The sequence below is a fragment of the Felis catus genome, chromosome D2 (assembly GCF_018350175.1).
Source record: "Felis catus isolate Fca126 chromosome D2, F.catus_Fca126_mat1.0, whole genome shotgun sequence".
Lineage (NCBI taxonomy): Eukaryota > Metazoa > Chordata > Mammalia > Carnivora > Felidae > Felis > Felis catus.
Window position 1 is genome coordinate 61524998 of NC_058378.1, and position 20138 is coordinate 61545135.

The window sequence follows — 20138 nt, forward strand, 5'->3', positions numbered from 1 at the left end:
TCTAGAACCAGTGGAAAGCCCTTGAAATGTTCGTACGTAGACAACACAGAGATTAGATTGAAGAGGCATGTGTAGTTGCCCAGAGACCAGGTAGGAGGTTACTGTAGTTGTCCACCTGATGGCAGGTTGCATTCAGGGTTTCCTGCGGTCTGAGGAGGAAAAGTCCATGGGCACTGATGGGTTTAATATGGGGGATGAGTCCTGGGTTTCTGTTGTACCTGACTTGATGGTCAGCCTTGCCATCCTGAGATAGAAACTCTGAGAGAGGACCTGGATTGGGAGAGATGATGATGATTTTATTTTTTTGCTGTGTTGAGTTTGAGGAATGGTGGAGACATCCAGTAGACAGGTGATTCCAGAGCTCTGACAGGTCTGGGCCAGAAATGTGCATGTGTGACTGCTCTGTGTAGGTGGTGACTGAAGCTAAGAAGAGGGAAGAGGGTGCCTAGAAGGAGTGAATAGAGTGAGAAGAGACTGAAAAACTGACCCTCGAGTAAATACTGATCGTCGAGGAAGACTGACCCTCAAGTATTTTAACGTCTTGAGTAGGAGAGTCGCTGTTGGAAGAAGGAGGAGGGGCCAGAGGGATAGTAAAGAAAACCAGCACATGAAGGGCTTGGAAGCCAGGGAGGAAATGTTTAAAAAAGGAAGGAGAGGCGCCAGTGTTAAATGCCTTTTAAAGGTCACATATAAGAAGGACTGGAGAACAGATTTGGATTTAGTGACATGGAGGTCACTGGTGATTTTATTGGGAGATAAAGTGGTGTGTGAGAGGTGGAACATAGAGGCAGTGACCTGAAGGGAGCAGGAGGTGAAGAAACGGAGATGGTGAATACAGACAACTCTTGACAAGTCATTTACATCTGCCTGTTCTGGGGAGATACGGAGGCTTCATACTGAAAGTGAAGACTGACTTGGCCATAGATCCCTTTTCCTTTATGGGCGAGTGGTTACCCTCTTCATCCGCCTTTTGGGCTCTTTGGGGTCTGAGGATGAGAAACCACCGAGCCAAGGTTGGGCAGTGGTATATTGGTCCAGGGGAGGGGTATGTATCAGAATTTTCTCATTTGTATTGTGCAGGACCTGGCCCGCTTGCCTGAACTCTTCTCACCTGGGATGCTGGTGAGGTGTGTGGTGAGCAGTGTGGGCTTCACAGAAGGGGGCAAAAAGAGTGTCAAGCTATCTCTGAACCCCAAAAATGTCAACGAAGTGTTATCTGCTGAGGCCCTGAAGCCCGGCATGGTATGTATCAGGTCAAGGAAGAGGAGCAGACCATGTGCCTTTTTCCTGGCCTGCCTCCTGGGGAGTATCTAGGTGACCTTTGACTTTCAGCTTACACAGAGGGGTGGGTCTTTTCCTGAGAAGGACAGTCTCTAGGATGCTTGGGTACTCTAGTGGAAATTGAAGGCTTGAACGTAATCACACTACCTTGGAGGGGAGAAAGGGAAGGTTCATTGGTGGCCAAATTAAAAAAAAAAAGTCTTCAAGGAGGCTTAGCAGGAGTGAGGAGTTCCACAAAGTGCCTTGCTTACCAAGACTTGTTCTTTACAGATTTTTTTTTCAGAGGCTATCTGGCATCTGTAGGGAACGCTTGAGGACTGCTCTCCGAGAGCAGGAGACAGGTAGTCAGGGCAATTAGCTGTACTAATGAGGAGCTCGCTATTGAGTCTCCCAGTCCTGTGGAGATTCAGGAGAAATTAGCTCCAAGTGTCAACGTCCAATAGGTGTAAAACATGCTCGAATAAACTACACTCCTCTAAGTGCTCTTGTAATTGAGAGGAAGGAGATCAATATGATCTTATAACCTTTAGGTAGAAGCAGTCAGTTTGGGACAGGCCTGAAAGCTGGGTAGAAAGGGGAATAAAAATAACCCAAGGTGCAGGAAATTGACAAGCATCAAGAGCCTGCTGTTTGGCAGGCGCATTTTAGACATTTTATCTTAAATTCTCATAGCCCTGTGAGGCAGATAGGTATACCTTTGTGCATTTGAGAAAATGGACTCGGGTTTGTGACTTGCCAAAGACAAAATGGCTAGTAAGAGCCAGATTGGAACTTCACACTGCTCCTGATGAAATGTGCAGGAGGTTGGCAAGATTTTTCTCTTTTTTCGAAGTCTTGGAGGCACTTAGAAAAGACATGATGACTGCTAGAAGAATAGTTCTGGATTAGTCATGGCGCTGGGAGTGACCTTGCAAGGCCATCTGGTTTATTCCTCTTTGTGTAACATAATAGTCTTTCTTATCTTTTGGAAATTCTTCAGGGGAGAAACCCCTCTTTGTCATTCCCCACCTGTTTATAACACTCTTCACTGACTGGAAACCATAAGATCCCTCAAGCCAATGGAGAATTAAACTTGATGTCTTTCCCTTCTCTATCCTCTAGTGGGATTGAAATTTACAGTTAGAAGTTATTGGGAGGGGGAGTGGGAGAGGATTACGGATGATATGTCAAGATCGATGATGGGAACATTCATGTTTGGTAGGAGATGTTTGTTGTGTATCCCATTACCTTTGACTTTTGAACTCTGGGGAATGCTTTCTCTTCCAGCTGCTCACAGGCACTGTGTCCAGCCTGGAAGACCACGGCTACCTAGTGGACATTGGTGTTGGTGGGGCCAGAGCTTTCCTGCCACTGCAGAAAGCCCACGAATATATCCGACAGAAGAACAAAGGTGAGGGGAAAAAGAGGGGCAGGTACATGGTAGTGAGGTGGTACGTGTAGGGATTATGTTTAAATGCTGTTTGGTGAGTAAAATGACAGAATGGTGACCCCAAAAGCTGTTTGGCTTTGCTAAAATCAGTGTTAATCCCAGCTGATAGAAAAGGGAAGATGTGTGAAGAGCCAGGGAGTGACAGGGTTTAGATCCAATGGACCAGTTTTGCTTTTTCTCACCTAGAAGATTCCCCTGAAATTTGAGCCCCCAGGGCCTCTGAGCCAGCACTCTTCCTGCCTTGTTGAGATTTTCATATTTTTAAGTGGTGCTGATTCCAGATCAGTCAGGGTCACTTTATTCCCCTCTTGTAGTTGGTCACTGAGAGATTGGGAACATGGGTATTACATGGTAACTAGGCAGGTAAACCATGGATCTTTTCAGGTATTACTTGAACCCAAATTAAGAGCCCTTCTCATGGAGGTATTTTGCCTTTTGGGGGGCTGGGGCTTGCAGGTGCTGAAATGAAGGTGGGTCATTATCTGAACTGTGTTATTGAAGAGGTGAAAGGTAACGGAGGAGTTGTTGGTCTATCTATTGGTCATTCTGAAGTTTCTACCGCCATTGCTACTGAGGAGCAAAACTGGACCCTTAATAACTTGCTACCAGGACTGGTGGTCAAAGCCCAGGTACAGAAGGTAAGCCATTGATTGTCATTACTATTTTCTAAAATAAAGATAATTTTTACTGAAGTAGTGCTATGCACACAACCTGAAATTGTGCTGTCCAGTAGTGTAGCCATTGGTCATATGTGGCTTTACACAGTAGAAATGTAGCCAGTGCCATATGTGGAAATGACAGTATTTTACATCTATTGGGTTAAAGTGTTATTAAGATAAATTTCACTTATTTCTTTGTAGTTTTTAAAATGTGATTGTTAGAGAACTTAAAGGTATAGGCTTACATATGGACCATGTTTCTTTTGAACAGTGCTGATTGGAAAGGTCAAATAGTATTAAAATACTTTTATTTATCTATTTTTTTTTAAAGCGCTACACTTTTAATTTTATTTTTGTAATGTTTTTATTTGTTTTTGAGAGAGCACGAGTCAGGGAGGGGCAGAGAGAAAGGGAGACACAGAATCTGAAGCAGGTTCCAGGCTCTGAGCTGTCAGTACAGAATCCGACGCAGGGCTCAAACTCAGGAATTGTGAGATCATGACCTGAGCTCAAGTCAGACGCTTAACCGACTGAGCCACCCAGGCACCCCATAAAATACTTTTTTTTTTTTTACATGTTTACTTATTTTTGAGAGAGAGCAAGAGAGAGAGTATGCATGAACAGGGGAGAGGCAGAGAGAGGAGGGGGGAGAGAGAATCCTAAGTAGGCTCCACGCTCTCAGTGCAGAGCCCAATGCAGGGCTTGATCTCACGAACTGTAAGATCATAGTTGGAGCCAAAATCAATAGTCAAACACTTAACCGACTGAGCCACCAGGGTGCCCCTAGGCATTGAGTTTTAAGTTCTTACTGTGGTAGATGATGATTTGGCTCTCTCAATTTTCCCCTTCCCTTCCTCCAACCCCCTAACAGTATTTTAAATTTTGGTTAAATCATTAATCAGTGTTTGATGTACATATTATTTAGTGCTGAGCCAGGTAACGTACTATGACTATTTCTTGAACAGCTTTTTTCCTGGGAGCTGATTATCAGCTTTGTTTTTGTCATTTGCCAAATTCTCTTCCTACCTGTCACTGTTTCATAATACTGTATATCCTGCATTTTCCTTATATTACAATTTTCCATAAAGATTTTTCCTTTAGATAACCTCTTAGTTGTTGTTGTTGTTGTTGTTGTTGTTGTTGTTGTTTTTAAACCTAGGGCCCTTTTTCCTGTTATCCTCCTCCAGGCTAGACTGGTTGCTCTGGTAGGAACCCTGCAGAACCGATATCCTAAGACTTACCTTCTTGGTCATCCTGCTCCTTCCCCTCTTTCTCCTATATGGGAGTCTTTGATTCAATATATTCTTCTTTTTTGGTTTACTTGCTCATTTTAGCATGACACATTCTCCAGAAGCATCATTGGAAAGGTACATGGGAGGTTGATTTCCTGACCTAGTGTGTTGGATCCCCAGGATCACCCCCAGGTTCACTGATGCACTGGAAACACTTACAGGACTCAGCATATGGTGATACTCATCACTATGATTTATTATGATGAAAGGAGGCAAAGCAAAATCAGCAAAGGGAAAAGGCACTGGAAGCCAAGCTCCTCTCCCAGTGGAGTCACAGAGTAGAAAAATGTCCTTATTCTACACTCACATGTGATTGGTAGTAAAGCTGGGATTAGCATCCTTTTGTCAAAAATAACTTGAGGAATTTGAAGACCTTGTTCCCATTGTCATCTGGCCTCTGTTGCTGTTAAAAAGTCTGATGTTACTTTGATCTCTTTTCCTTGAATGTATTTTTTATTTTTGGAAGAATTTAAAGATTTTATCTTTATCCCTTTTATTTTAAAATGTCATGGTGATTTGTTTTTGTGTGGATCTGTCTCCATTTATTTGTCCTACAATTCAGAAATGCAGATCTTTAAATTCTGAGAAAATTTCTTGTATTTACTGGTTTTTTTTTTCTATATTCATATTGACATGTAATTCACATATAGGAAGAGCCATCCTTTAAAAAATGTATAATTTAGTGATTTTTTTTAGTGTATTCACAAAGATGTGCAGCTATCACCACTATTTTTTAATTTTTTTTATATACAATGTCAAATTGGTTTCCATACAATACCCAATGTTCATCCTATCGCCACTGTTAAATTCCAGAACATTTGCATCACCGCCGTAAAGAAACCCTGTACCCATTGGTGGTCAGTCTCCATCCCTGTCTCTCTCAAGCCTCTGGCTCTGCTTTTTGTCTCTAGATTTGTCTCTTGGGGGTATTTCATATAAATGGAATCCTATAATGTGTGGCCTTCTGTGTCTGGTTTCTTTCACTTGGCATGATGTTTTCATGGTTTCAGGGTTCATGTATGTTGTAGCAAGTAGCAGTGGTTCATCCCTTTCTGTGGCTAAATAATATTCCACACTATGGATATGACAGATTGTGTTTTTCCATTCATTAGTTGGTGGCCATTTGGGTTGTTTCCATTGTTGGGATGTTTTGAGTAATACTGCTGTGAAATTCATGTTTAAGTTTTTGTGTGGATGTAAGTTTTCATTTCTCTTAGGCCTATGGTTGGGAATAGAATTGCTGGGTCATATGGTAACTGACTTTTTAGAGGAACAGCCAAAGGGACGGCACCGGTTTACACTCCTACCTGCAATTAAAGGTTTCAGTTTCTCCAAATTTTCACAAACATTTGTTTTTTATTTTTATTATACCCGTCCTCTTGGGTGGGAAGTGGCATCTCCTTATGATTGGGGTTTACATTTCTCTAGTGATTAGTAACGTTGAGCATCTTTTCATGCACTGGTTGTATTCTGGCCATTTGTATATCTTCTTTGGAGAAATATCTGTTCAAAAGTCTTTAGCCTATTTTAAAATTAGGTTGTCTTCTTATTTATTAAGTTGTAAGATTTCTTTGTATATTCTGGATACTAGCCCCTTATCAGACTTTTTAAAAAAGATTTAATTTTTTTAATTTTTTAATGTTTGTTTATTTTTGAGAGAGAGTGAGCCGAGGAGGGGCAGAGAGAGAAGGAGAGAGAGAATCCCAAGCAGGCTCCATGCAGTCAGTGCAGAGTCCAGGTTCGGTCTTAGTCCCATGAACCATGAGGTCATGACCCAAGCCAAATCAAGATTCGGATGCTTAACCAGCTGAGCCACCCAGGCATCCCCCACTCCCCCACTTTTTTTTAAGTATAATTTCCTCTTCTTTCTCTTAAACTCCTGATAGAATGGTTGGACTTAATTATCAGTTTTCTAATTTTCTTATGTTTTTTCTCCCCTTTGTTTTGGCATGTGCATGTATTTATCTAGATCCTACCTTCTGGGAGAGTCCCTCAACTTTAATTTTATCTCCTCTACTGAATTTGTGTTTTGACTGCCATCTTATCATTGAGGTGGTATAAAATGTGGTGTGCCTGGTTGGGTGGGACTTGTTGACTGGCTGAATTCAGTGTCAGGATCAGGAGCTAGCAGACTTTGAGCAAGCTCCAGATGTCACGGTTACAGGTCTCTGGCATGTCAGATTTTTCTAGAAAGGATCTATTAATCTCTCCTCAGGGGGGTGATATCTTGGCTGCCTGAGAGATAGGTGGGAGAGGGGCTGGATGTCTCCATGTCTATATCTGTATGATGTTCAGAATTTTTCTTAATCTGCATTTTCAGAGTTTGCACTCCTCTGTCTTTTCAGTCTCATACAGGTTTCCTGTGGAGGCGGGAGAGGCGCAGGCCCTATGGTGTGAGGAGAGGACCTGGAGATCTAACTTAGTTTCCCTGATTTCAGTCATCTGCCTCACTGCTTTCTTTTGAGGTGCTTGTCACCTCTAATTACTTAGCTTTTGGGGGGCTCTGTAGGATAAATCAGCGTGGTCAGTATCTCCCTTTTGCATGCATTTGGGTTTTGCCTTCTGAGTCTGGGCAAATCACCAAGTTAGCAACAATTTGTCCACGTTGTCAGGCTGACGGTTCCCTGAGGGTCTTTGTGCAAATTGTCCTCCATTCCATATGGAAATCCCGAGGACTGGAGGATTGATGTCCCCTCAGGTTTGAGGGGAGGTAAGCTTACTGAATAAAGAAACAGCCAGAGCCAGGAGTTGCCCTGCCACTTAATTTTATAAGAAGAAAGATTGTCAAGGGTTAGCTGGGGGAGGAGAAATACACAGTGGTTATGGAAAATGTAGCATTGAGTGTTTCATCTGCACAACGTCTCTTACATTCTTGGCTTCTTCTGTTTGTTTTCAGGTGACTCCACATGGCCTTATATTGAACTTCCTCTCATTCTTCACTGGCCTGGTTGACTTTATGCACTTGGATCCCAAGAAAGCTGGAACATACTTCTCAAACCAAACAGTAAGAAATGTTTTCTTGATTCCATTTGTGTCCCAAACAGCTGTCCAGTGTTGCAGTTAGCTATGGGCCGGTCCTAGGGCTGCGTGTGTACGGGTATTAGAGGCGGCGAGGGGAAGGAAAGGTGTTTTGGAAGGACCACAGGAAGCCACCGTAGTTATTTCTGTGGACTGAGATGAGAAATGGAGCCTGTGAAAAAGAAGGCAACTTGTAGTTTGCATTTATTACTCTTCTAGGTAGTTTGATTTTAGGGAGTGAGTAGTGGATCTTTTGCTCTTACCATTTAAAGTGTTTAAGAAGAATATTTAATGTAAAAGAACAGAATCGATATTTAAATAGAAAAATGTGTTTAGAAGTGCTGTGAAGAGAATAGAGCAGAACCAACTTTGAAAAGCAATTTTTTTTTTTTTTTTGAGAGAGAGTGCTCAAGCGGGGGGAGAGGAGCAGAGAGAGAGACAGACAGACAGACAGACAGAGAGTGAGAGGGAGGGGGCCAAAAGAGAGAGAGCACTCTTGAGCAGACTCCACACTCAGGGCAGAGCTGATGTGGGGCTTGATTCCACGACCCTGGAATCATGACCTGAGCTGAAATCAGGAGTCAGATGCTCAACTGACTGGGCCATTCAGGTGCCCCTGAAAATATTTTTTAATAGTACGCTTACTTAAAATATTGGAAGATTTACAGTCAGGTGTTAATGATTAACTCTGGGTGTTTTTTTTCTACCCTTATCTAAATTTTTTACAATGAACATGGATATTTGGGAAGAAAATCCCAATATATGTTATTCAGAGTTTTAAAAAGAATTCTAAAATGATTCTTTCCTTTTTTGTTTTTAACAGTAACATTGCTGTTGGGTTCTGTAGAGACACATTTTTTTTGAACCTTTTTTTTGTTAATGTTTAATTTTTGATAGAGTGTGTGCGCTAGCTGGGAGGAGTAAGGAAAGAGGGGGACAGAGGATCTGAAGTGGGCTCTGCGCTGACAGCAGAGAGCCTAACGTGGGGCCTGAACCCACAAACTGAGATCATGACTTGAGCCAAAGTTGGATGCTTAACCGACTGAGCCACCCAGGTGCGCCTATATAGACGTATTTTTTAACTAAACTGGTTTTCCTACCACATATTGGTAAATGTTTTTCTAATAATTTTTTCTCTTTATAATCATATTTGTAAACAAAGTGCAGGCGTTTTGTGTGCTGTAGCCTTGTGCTCAGAGCAGGCTGTTCTGGTATATTTCAGATGAGCCTCTGATACAGTGATGCCAGTACATGGCTTCTGCTGCATATGTATTATTAGCCTCATGGTATTGAGGGGACCCTAATATGTTTTGCTGACCTTGAGTAAGCATTGATTTAGTTGGAGATAGTCCTTCTGGGACATTTTGTTGGATGTTTCCACATGCTGCTTGATCGCACAAGCTGATAGGAGTACTTATATCCATAACCTGGTCAGCACATGTTGAGTCTTGGCCTTTGAAGGTCTGCTTTGGGTGCGTTATATTCTGTGTGCCTCCTGCTCATTATGCTCTTTCCCTTGTGTAGGTAAGGGCCTGTGTTCTCTGTGTCCATCCTCGGACCAGGGCTGTGAGGCTGAGCCTGCGCCCCATCTTCCTGCAGCCTGGGCGCTCACTCACCCGGCTCTCCTGCCAGCACCTGGGAGCAGTGCTGGAGGATGTTCCTGTCCAGAGCTTTTCCAGCAAGGCTGGGGCCACCTTCAGGCTGAAGGATGGGGCTCTGGCCTATGCCCGGGTGAGGAGGCTCTTTGTTTCACCAGGATTTACCCCTAGAAGGACTTTGGGGATACGTGGGTCCTTGTTTGTTTCCTTCATCCTTTGTATTAGTTTCCTGTTTTTGAATATTCCCAAGTGTGGTGGACTCTATATAGGGATTAGAACAATGTATGTTCTGTTAGAATTCTTCAGGATTAATTTGACTTATTTTGATACCTGGTTGATGGTAGGTACAAGAGTGTGTTAAGATCTATACCAGAGCTTGGCAAAGTTTTTGAAAGGGCTAGATAGTAAATATTTCAGGTTTGTGGGCCATATGATCTCTGTCCTCACTACTCAACTCTATTGTTAAAGCCAAAAGCAGCCATAGACAGTATGTAAATGAACGGGCATGGCTGTGGTCAATAAAACTTTTATTTATAAAAATAGGCACTGACTTGTGAACTATAGTATACTGATCCATGATCTAGACTGTTCTCTGACCTTATAGAGAGTCTGTGATAGTAAAGAACAGTGTTTTAGTTAGAAGAATTATTTTAACAGGCAATCAGACTACTGTTTTTATGGTATGTGATAAATGTGTTGAGTTATGTCACGTGCTTCCATACCTGATTGCCTCAGATCTACAGTCTCTGGCTTGTCCTTAATCACTTGGTACTTTGTAGCTCAGCCATCTCTCCGATTCTAAGAACGTCTTCAATGCCGAGGCCTTCAAGCCAGGGAACACCCACAAGTGTAGAATCATCGATTACAGTCAAATGGATGAACTGGCTTTGCTCTCTCTGAGGACGTAAGTCTGTCATCAGCTCATGTGGGGCTGTGGAGATGGGCCCCTCTGTGCGTGCACGTTCACACTTTCTCCTGGCCTGGCTTGGTGAGGGTTCTCTTTCTTGCCAGCATGATTCTGGTAGCCCTGAATTTTAGGTAGCCTCTGCCCTGGTTTATGTGATCTTGTATTTTCTTTTTGTTCTAGATCTGTTATTGAAGCTCAATACCTTAGGTACCATGACATCAAACCTGGGGCATTGGTAAAGGTAAGACTCAAGCACATAATTAGATACCCTTCCACCTTCAGACATTCTTTAGTTCACAGGTTAACTGTTAGCTTATTAGTTGTCATGTGAACACATTTAAAGTCACCTTCCTTTTCTCTACCTGTTAAGTGGCATTTCTTTTTCTTCCCTGGAGTAACTTGTAATTAATTCAAGGTAAGGTCTTAATAGCATCACCCAGCTACACAGAGGCAGTAGATCATAAATCCTGGGGTTTGATGGTGTTTATTAGACCAGGTCAAAAGTTAATTTTGTGATAGTTGAGCTCCTGTGATGTTAGTAAGTCACTTGCGGTTGCCTCTCCTGTCTAACCATTTAGCCCCAGTTGAGCAGATCTCCTTTATATGTAGAGTTCATTCCTTAGGAGACATAGATCTCTCCTTCAGAGAATGTGCTTGTGAGGTAGGCCGAAAGAACACACTCCCACAAAAAGATGTGAAGATTCCCATGAATCAACCATACTGCCTTCAAATCAGTGTGGGGTACGTGCTTTACCCCATGACATCTGGAAAAACGGGCACAGTTAGTCTGGAAAGGTGGGCTTTGAAAGAGATGTGACATGCTTTGTTGTAAGAGGTGGAAGAAAAACCATTCTTGAGGCATGATGACTTCTTTTCTTTGGACTCCCTAGGGCACGGTGCTGACCATAAAGCCATATGGGATGCTGGTGAAAGTGGGCGAACAAATCAGGGGCCTGGTACCTCCAATACACCTGGCCGACATCCTGATAAAGAATCCAGAGAAGAAATACCACATTGGGGATGAGGTCAAGTGCCGGGTGAGCTTCTTGAAGGGTCTCCTTGGGGTTTTGGCCAGATGGGAAGAGAGCATTGCTTTTCAGCTGAAGTTTCTGCCTTTTTCCACAAAGTGACCATCTGACATCTGTGGTGCTGTGCCTGGCTTTGGGAAGAGAAAAGTGTGTCTCTGCCCTTGAGAATTGTGTAATATAATTGAGAGTTAAAATATTCATACATGAAAAGAGCAGGCTGTTGTGCGACCTTTTGTCACATGGTTTGGTACAGGCTGTGTGCTATAATCGTATCTCCAAGGGGAGGTGACAGTGGGCTGGGCCAGCAAGAATAATTGATGATGTCAATAGTAACTACAGTGTAACATGTATTTTGTATCAGTTGCTATGCTAGGCTCATGACATGCTTTATATCATTGAATCCTGAAAACAACCGTATAAAGTAAGTACTGTTATCCTCATTTTGCGGGTGTGGAAGTGAAAGCTTAGGAAAGTGAAATTTCTTGCCCGAAGTCACAGAGTTAATAAATGGCAGAACCAGTTTTCAAATTCAGGTCTCTATGACAATAATGTCTTCTAGATTTCTGGCAGAGGTGGTACTTGAACTGGAAAGGATTTGAGGAGGAGCAAGCGATGTGTGTCAGGCCCAGAAATAGACAAGCTAAGTTGCTGAAATATGAGTGGTTTATAACAAAGTCTTGAATCCCAAGAGAAGCTTTGCAGAGTTGTGAAGGTTACGTGTGGTTAGCAGTGGCTAGCATAGGGCCTGGTTTGTGCAGCCAGTCACAATGTTAGATGTTCTTCCTCTCATTTTGTTTAATTATTGAGTCAAAATAGGTATTGATCACCCATTGGTGCAAGATTGTACAATAGTGGAGTCAGGAGGTTAGAAGTAGAGGAATTTCTCTGCCCTTTAGGAGATAACCTGAGGGATGAGAGATGGTTGGATCTCTCGGCCTTAATTTATAACTAATACACAGTACTGAGCTGGTAAATTGGTTTGATGGTTCATTCTGTTATGTGGGAGGAAGTACATTTGAAATAGGTGAATCCTCCCTAGATTGTCGTCCCAGCAGGGAGCAGGGAGGATTTGCCTCTGACAGTACTCAGAGGCAAAGAGATAGCAGGTTCTCAGGCACTGACCATGGCCTTTGGGTTCAGAGGTTGCAGAGACTAGTCCAGTGGCTCTCTTGATACCGGGTAACTTGATGACGACTAGTATCCTTCCCCTAGGTTTTGCTTTGTGATCCTGAAGCCAAGAAGTTGATGATGACCCTGAAGAAAACCCTGATTGAGTCCAAACTGCCTGCCATTACCTGCTATGCCGATGCCAAGCCTGGTCTGCAGACACACGGCTTCATCCTCAGAGTCAAGGACTATGGCTGCATTGTGAAGTTCTACAATGATGTGCAGGGTCTAGTGCCCAAGCACGAGCTCAGTGCTGAGTATGTCCCTGACCCAGAGAGGGTCTTTTACACCGGCCAGGTAACCTTTCCTTCAATAGGCCCTTATCCTTGGTGACCCCATGAACACAGATTTTAAGGAGTTGTAGGAGGACTACTTTTTAAGGGATAAGGAATGAGCATGTGGGGCAGTGGGCTTGAGCCAGCTGAGTGGAGGAGCTGTAGAACAGAACTGACAGAACCCCTCAAGGGGGTTCTGCAAAAGCTAGCAAACTAATGGACCTCAAGCCCACAACCTGATAGAAAATAGTCTTTACCTACAACATACCAGTGTCCCTCCCATCAGAAGTTGCTCTGAGGCCACTGTCACCACAAGGTGGCAGTGCCAAGAAACTAGTGAGTCGGGGTTTATCTAGGAAAAATAATTGTTTAAAGCTCGGGGTTGTACCAGAAATGTATTCATGTCTTCCTTTCACCCAAAAGGCTGATTTGAGATTCTGTGTAGCTTTCAGTACATTTCTTTCCACTGCCTCTGATCTAATCCAGAGTCTTGGTGTATCTCACTCTGCAGTGCTCACTGAGGGCAGCTCTCTCTAGGGCCTCATAGGCTTGCTGGGAAGAGTTCACCAGGCAAGTGTGGTTTCTCACCAGGTGGTGAAGGTTGCGGTGCTGAACTGTGAGCCATCTAAAGAGAGGATGCTCTTGTCCTTCAAGCTGCTGGGTGATCCAAAGAGAGAGCATACGGGACACAGTCAGAAGAAAAGAAGAGCTGTTAGTGTTGGACAGGTACCTGGACTTCTCCAGACAAGCTATTTTAGTTTACACTGACAGAAAGCAGGGTGCCACTGACACGTGGGGCACTGGGATCCATGGCGGGAAAGATAAAGGCAGCTAGATAAGATTCTGGGGCTAGAGGGGTGCCTGGGTAGCTCAGTCAAGCATCTGACTCTTTATTTTGGCTCAGATCGTGATCTCACAGTTCATGGGATCGAGCCCCACGTTGGGCTCTGTGCTGACAGCATGGAGCCTGCTTGGGATTCTTTCTCTCCCTCTCTCAATTCTCCTCCCTCTCTTTCTCTCTCTCTCCCTGAAAATAAAAATAAACAAACATTAAAAAAAAAAAAGATTCTGGGGGTAGAGAGAACTGAAGACCTCGAGACAGGGTTCTTTCTGTGTGTCAGAGCAATTGGAAGCTGTCCAGGAAAGCACCATTATGGTCTGACTTTTCAGCGGTGTACTGCTGTCCTCTTTCCTTTTTCCTCTCTGGTCTCTAGGACCAGCCTGTGAGACTGTCTTTCCCCTTGGGAGAAAAGTGACATGAGTGTGCAAGTGGGTCCCGGGGTGTATGGGTGTATGTGCGTGTGCGTACCTGCGGGGTCTTTGGGGGCAGCGGTGTGGAAGAAAGCTGCTTCTCTGATCTTGACCTCTCCATATCTCTGGTGCTGGAACTTGATACCTCTTATGTCTGCCTGAGCCAGGTGTGGTTGCTGTCTGCTCAAGATAAGTACTATTTTTTGTTTTTCTTTTCCTGAGTAGTTGGTGGATGTAAAGGTTTTAGAGAAGACCAAGGATGGGCTGGAGGTGGCTGTTCTGCCCCACAACGTCCCTGCTTTCCTCCCCATTCCTCATCTGTCGGACCATGTCGCCAACGGCCCTCTGTTGTATCACTGGCTCCAGGCTGGCGACATCCTTCACAGAGTCTTGTGTCTGAGCCAGAGTGAGGGACATGTTGTATCCTTTACTGGTATCTGGTGAGCCATGGGCCCTTGGGGGAAGATTCTGGGTCAGGCTCTGCTCTTCATTGGAAACCCCTTGGGGAAATGTCAGCCATTTGACTTCAGAAGTGCCTCCAAAAAACCAGACCAGTGACCAGACCTGGTGGAAAGTAAGAGGATTGAAGTCCTATCAGCAGATGCTGGTCAGTCCAGTCCAGAGGGGGCGGTGTGGCCTGCCAGTCCCAGTGGGATATTTCCAGTAGCACACCTTGCCTTCTCAGACACTCAGCGCCTGCCCCGTGAGCTGAAACAATTCATAAGGTAGGTGCTATCTTCCTCCTCCTGTCCCCCCCCATATGGGACTCAGCATATTCCCCTTGGTCTTGGTGTGTGCACCTCGAAGGAGGACACTGCCAGAAAAGAGGCAGTAGGATGTTATTTACACAGAATGTAAAATAAAATCTCCTTAGAGTGCAGATAGGCAGAGGAGGTGAGATAGGGTTGTGTGAAGACTGGCAGATCCAGCTGCCAAACCACAGGGCTGAGCCGGTCCCTTTTTTTGTCTCTTCCGGTAATCTGGAGATGAATTCATAGGGAGAAGGAGAAAACTGGTTCTGAAACGTGAGTGTGTATCAGAGTCACCTGGAGGGCTTGTTCAGCCAGCTTGCTGGGCTCGTCCCAGAGTTCGTAGGTCCGGGGCAGTGCTTGGGAATTTGCATTTCTCACAAGTTCCAGGTGATGCTAATGTTGCTGGTCTGCATGCGTAGACCATTGTAGCAACAGAGGATGTAGGGTGGAAAAAGGAAATGGATGGATAAGTTCATCTGCCTCTTCTGGAATGTTCCTTGACGAAGTGCTACCAGCTCCTTTGCAGGAAGCCAGCTTTGGTTTCCACCGTGGAGGGCGGCCAGGATCCTAAGAGCTTCTCAGAAATCCATCCTGGGATGCTGCTCATTGGTTTTGTGAAGAGCATCAAGGACTACGGTGTGTTCGTCCAGTTCCCATCAGGCCTTAGTGGACTGGCCCCCAAAGCTGTGAGTTCAGTTCCATGCCCAAGAGTGTTGGAGGAGAGACATTAGGGTCATGGAACCTGAGGGTGGAAAGGAGCAGGATACCCGAATGCCTTGAAAGATTTTCAGGGGCAAGGCAAAAGGCACCTGCGGGGAATGGGGCTGAGATCTTGCCCAGCCATGTGTGTCCTGGTGCAGGGCTGTGTCCTAGAGGAAAAGGCACCTTCGTTTCTATACTCTGGGTATGTATAGACCTGGAAGTTGATTTTCCTGAGCCGCTGAGTACAGGTTTTACAACCTTCTGAGGTTTTTGAGGTGTTATGTTACCAGAACACCCTTGAAATGATCCCCTCCACCATAGTGTCATCAAATTCATAGACTTTTCAGACTGGGAAAAATCTTAGTGATCCCATAGTTGAACCCCCTCATGCCTGCTGAATGAACTGAGACCCGGAGTTGGGAGGAATCTTGCCAACGTCACTGCAAGCAAATGGTGTGTTGTTACTCCTGCCACAGATAATTCATAAATACTTCTTCCTTCCCAGAAGTTTGTCTCCCTGATTTTTTTCCCTGGGCAAATCTTATTTGCAATCCTTGCCAGAGCAATTTTAACAATGGGAGCAGAGGGGAAGCCCCCAGACGCATGTGTAGCATGGGGCAGAGGGTTACCATGGGTGTTAGAGACATGGGCAGCTCGGGTTCCTCTGGCTTGCCAGTGATGTGCCTCCTTGGTTGGGTGCCCTCTAGGAGGTTGGGTTGGACAGCCAGGGCCTCATATGGTTTTCTGGAAGAGGGGTAGAGTTGTGCTTAGAGACAGCTTGGAGGGGGCGGGCGTCCTGGGTCCCATCTCTCCCTCCCACCCCACCCCACATTCTTTTCGGGGGGGGCATTAAATGGGTTGTCTTGACAGATACTTGTTTCTTAATTTCTGCCCACTCTTCCCTTTAGATTATGAGTGACAAGTTTGTGACCTCCACAAGTGACCACTTTGTCGAGGGGCAGACGGTGGTTGCAAAGGTGACCAATGTGGACGAGGAGAAGCAGCGCATGCTGCTGTCTCTGCGGCTGTCGGACTGCGGTCTAGGGGACCTGGCTACCACCAGCCTCCTCCTCCTCAGCCAGTGCCTGGAAGAGCGGCAGGGTGTGCGCAGCCTCATGAGCAGCCGAGGTGGGGGCGCGGGGCCTGGGGATGAGGGGCGGGTGAGGGCGTGTGTCACACGTCATGCCCATCTGTTCCAATGAGTTGTTGGGCTTCCCAGATACTGCAAACAATTTGGATAAACATTTTTTTTTCTTCTAGTGGGAGTATAACCTGTATAAAGGGTATAAATCATTTAGGGTACAGTTCAGTGAATGTTTATAAAATGAACATTCCTGTTTACCACCCAGATTCAGATAAAGATTCCAGGTCCCCCTTGTGCTCCCTGCCAGACCAACACCAAAATTTCCCTTAGTTCTATGGCCTCAGGTTTGCGTTTGTTGTGAATCCATTCACCTTTTCCCTTGCTCTTTTATTCAACAAATATCTGGTGAATGATAGAATAGAACAGGGACCTTCTGGAAGACTTTATGAGGAATTATGCTGATCTTCCTGTTTTGAACCGTGGGTAGGATTGTTGGCACCCTGATGGGATTTGGGAATAAGAAGCTTGAGAGGGTAGATTCCAAACAGAAGCAATGAAAATTCAGAAGTCAAAGGAAAGGGTGTGTTTGTGGTATTTGTTGGCTACTTTCATGAACTGTGGCCAGGTAGGATTGGTAAGAGGCATAGTTCTCTCCGCCTGCGATAGGAGTGTTCATGGGTATCACATATTTCTACCCAAAGTGACTTTACCTTCATAGTGCTTGCAATGCTCTGCCGTCCCCGGCATGGCGGCACATTTCCAAAGGAAAAGAATGGTGAGCATTTCTGCTTGTTAATCCCTGTTTCCTTTGGGTATCTGGCAGACTCTGTGTTGATCCAGACACTGGCTGAGATGATTCCAGGGATGGTCCTTGACCTAGAGGTGCAGGAGGTGTTGGAGGATGGCTCTGTGGTGTTCAGTGAGGGCCCAGTGCCTGGCCTGGTCCTGAGAGCGAGCAGATATCATCGGGCAGGTGAGCACTTCTGTCTTGCCCCTCGTGGTTCTTGGGGGAAATTCTTTGCTTATTGTTCCCTTTCCTGGATACAGAATTTCCAAATACATAGTGTAGATGAGCTGATTCAGTAGAAAATTTTGTCATCCCTGTCGTTTATGAATGAAAATCAATGCAGTTGACAGCATGTTAAAGGATGTTTAGGTGTGAATCCTTTTATTGTTATAATTGGGTAAGTCTAGATTTTTGTCTGTCAGGGTGCATAAATTAAGGCACACCTGAACCTGAATTATGGGAGCCAGACTTTTGGTTTTCCTAGGCCCTATAGACCCAGAACAGATGCTGTCTTTTCTTTTTTGTGCCTAAGGGCTTGCAAGACTCTTGAGCAGATGCTTCCTTCCCTGCTCCAAGAGGGTGATCACGTTGTGTTTGATTCTTTCTGCACTGCAGGGCAAGAGGTGGAACCTGGGCAGAAAAAGAAGGCTGTAATCTTAAATATTGATATGCTGAAGTTGGAGGTACATGTTTCCCTTTGCCACGATTTGGTGAATCGAAAAGCTAAAAAGGTAAGCTTGTGGATGATTTCCGTTCCCCTGGTTTCGAAGGCATTGCGGACCTCTTTAGCCCCACACACTTTGCTCAGGGGTTCTAATGCAAATGGCTATAGATAAGAGGATCATTATGTCTGGCTTTGTCCGGGTCATGGTTATACCTCTTGGTGTGGTTATTAATAGCACTGACTTGCCCTCTGGTTCCAGTGATAAATTATGTGGTCACCCAGTCTCCAGGGCCAGGTAGATCACGTAAACGAGTTGAAGTGGGCATGAGAAGCCCATAGAGGGGCAGAGATGATTTAGACTCGTGGCTAAGCAGGAACATCTGCATCTAGGGTTGCTGCATCTGATTTTTAAGAGAAGGCAGAATTTGATTTTTATTTGAAATAAATGTGGGAAACATTGGAAACTGTGTTTTTTAAAACGTATGAACCAAACAGAACATGTCTGTGGGTGCTTCTGACCTCCAGGCTGTTCATCTACACCCTCTCCTGTACACTTTTGTGTGAGAGAAGAATGGGTTTGAGGGAAATCTCAACATTTGTAGTATTTCCCTCTGGATGATATACATATTTGGTCATCATTTAAAGTACTTCTTAAGCATCTAATTGTGTAGGGTATGGTAGAGAGAATTACATGCATAATGATTCTTAATGTCTGGTTGCCTATAATTAAGACTTGGGAAAACAGAAATAGAAACAAAGTTAATCCCTCACTAAGTTTTCTGGCAGGTCCCTAATTTATCTAAGTGAAGCCGGTGCACATAAGGGCGTGAGCACAGGTTGGATTTTGGGGAAAGGTAGGCTAAATGCCTTGCACACAATAAGCTCTCAGGAATGCCTCTGGTGAATGGTTGAAAAGGTGAAGAAATTGGATGGGATGCAGCGGAGCAATGAAAGTCAGGAACACAGCATCTTCAAGCTGGAGAACCATTAGGGGGCATCCGGCTATGCTCAGAATCACCTCAGTAACTTCTAAAATTCTGGTTTCACTAGTTCTAGGATAGGACCTGGGAATCTGAAATCAAAATAAAAGCGAAGTCCCCGGGATTCTGATTTAGTGCCTTGAGTTTAGTCAGGCCACCTCAGTAACAGGAGGGGAGGCTAGGTCAAGGAAGTGAAAGCTAGTTTGTTACAACTCGCACTAGGCCTGGCTCCCCTGGGATCAAGAGGGCTTCCCCAGCCCCGCACTGCCCAGTGAGTGATGACTGAGCACTTGTGCCCCGTAAGAAGCAGGGATGGTGGGGTTTTTTTTTTGTTTTCCAGCTGAAGAAAGGCAGTGAGCACCAGGCGATCGTGCAGCACTTGGAGGAGTCCTTTGCTGTCGCCTCCTTGGTAGAGACTGGCCACCTGGCAGCCTTCTCCCTGACCTCTCACCTCAATGACACCTTCCGCTTTGACTCAGAGAAGTTGCAGGTGGGACAGGGTGTCTCCTTAACCCTCAAGACCACAGAACCAGGAGTGACTGGTTTTCTTTTGGCTGTTGAGGGGCCAGCTACTAAGAGGACTGTGAGACAGACCCGGAAGGACTCTGAGACCGTCGATGAAGACGAGGAAGCAGATCCAGCTCTGGTGGTGGGTGCTGTGAAGAAGCACACTCTGTCCATTGGGGACATGGTCACAGGGACTGTCAAGTCCATTAAACCCACTCATGTGGTTGTGACCCTGGAAGACGGCATCATTGGCTGTATTCATGCCTCCCACATTCTAGATGATGTTCCAGTGGGCACATCTCCTACTGCCAAGCTGAAAGTTGGGAAGACGGTCACTGCCCGAGTGATTGGTGGGCGAGACATGAAAACATTCAAGTATGGAGGCTTTGGGGGATGGGCTGTCTTTGAGGGGAGACTGTTGTAATTGTGGGCACTGAGCAGGTTCCAAAAAGTTGTGCATGTATCAGACTTTCTTCTAATTAACAGAAATGTTCACCAAAAGAATCTTTTTGTCTCCCCCCCCCCCCTTTTTTTTTAAAAGGCATATGGTGCATTGGTTAGAGCATTGGTTTAAAGTGAGACCTGGGTTTGCATTTCACATCTGCCACTTAAAATTGTGTGACGATGACTTAAGTTGTTACTTAACTTTTATTTTCCTAATTTGTAAAATGAGAGTATAAGTGGTTAGTACCTTTTTTGCAGAGCTAAAAGGACATCTAGGATGCAGTATGCCAAGCAGGTTGCCTGACACAGCTAT

At 44.8% G+C, this 20138-nt stretch overlaps 1 protein-coding gene across 2 annotated transcripts in view; it reads left to right on the forward strand.

Annotated features, from left to right (window-relative positions):
* Positions 1–20138, forward strand: part of PDCD11 (programmed cell death 11) — a 43948-nt gene that overhangs the window by 5213 nt on the left and 18597 nt on the right. For both annotated transcript variants that reach the window (XM_023240881.2, XM_023240882.2), the window contains exons 5-20: positions 1081–1242; positions 2548–2671; positions 3167–3348; positions 7558–7665; positions 9204–9410; positions 10057–10181; positions 10365–10425; positions 11075–11221; positions 12425–12676; positions 13246–13380; positions 14131–14325; positions 15173–15343; positions 16268–16487; positions 17267–17416; positions 17846–17961; positions 19215–19756. In XM_023240881.2, coding sequence (XP_023096649.2) covers positions 1081–1242; positions 2548–2671; positions 3167–3348; positions 7558–7665; positions 9204–9410; positions 10057–10181; positions 10365–10425; positions 11075–11221; positions 12425–12676; positions 13246–13380; positions 14131–14325; positions 15173–15343; positions 16268–16487; positions 17267–17416; positions 17846–17961; positions 19215–19756 — 2897 coding nt within the window. The remainder of the gene's footprint in view (positions 1–1080; positions 1243–2547; positions 2672–3166; positions 3349–7557; positions 7666–9203; positions 9411–10056; positions 10182–10364; positions 10426–11074; positions 11222–12424; positions 12677–13245; positions 13381–14130; positions 14326–15172; positions 15344–16267; positions 16488–17266; positions 17417–17845; positions 17962–19214; positions 19757–20138) is intronic.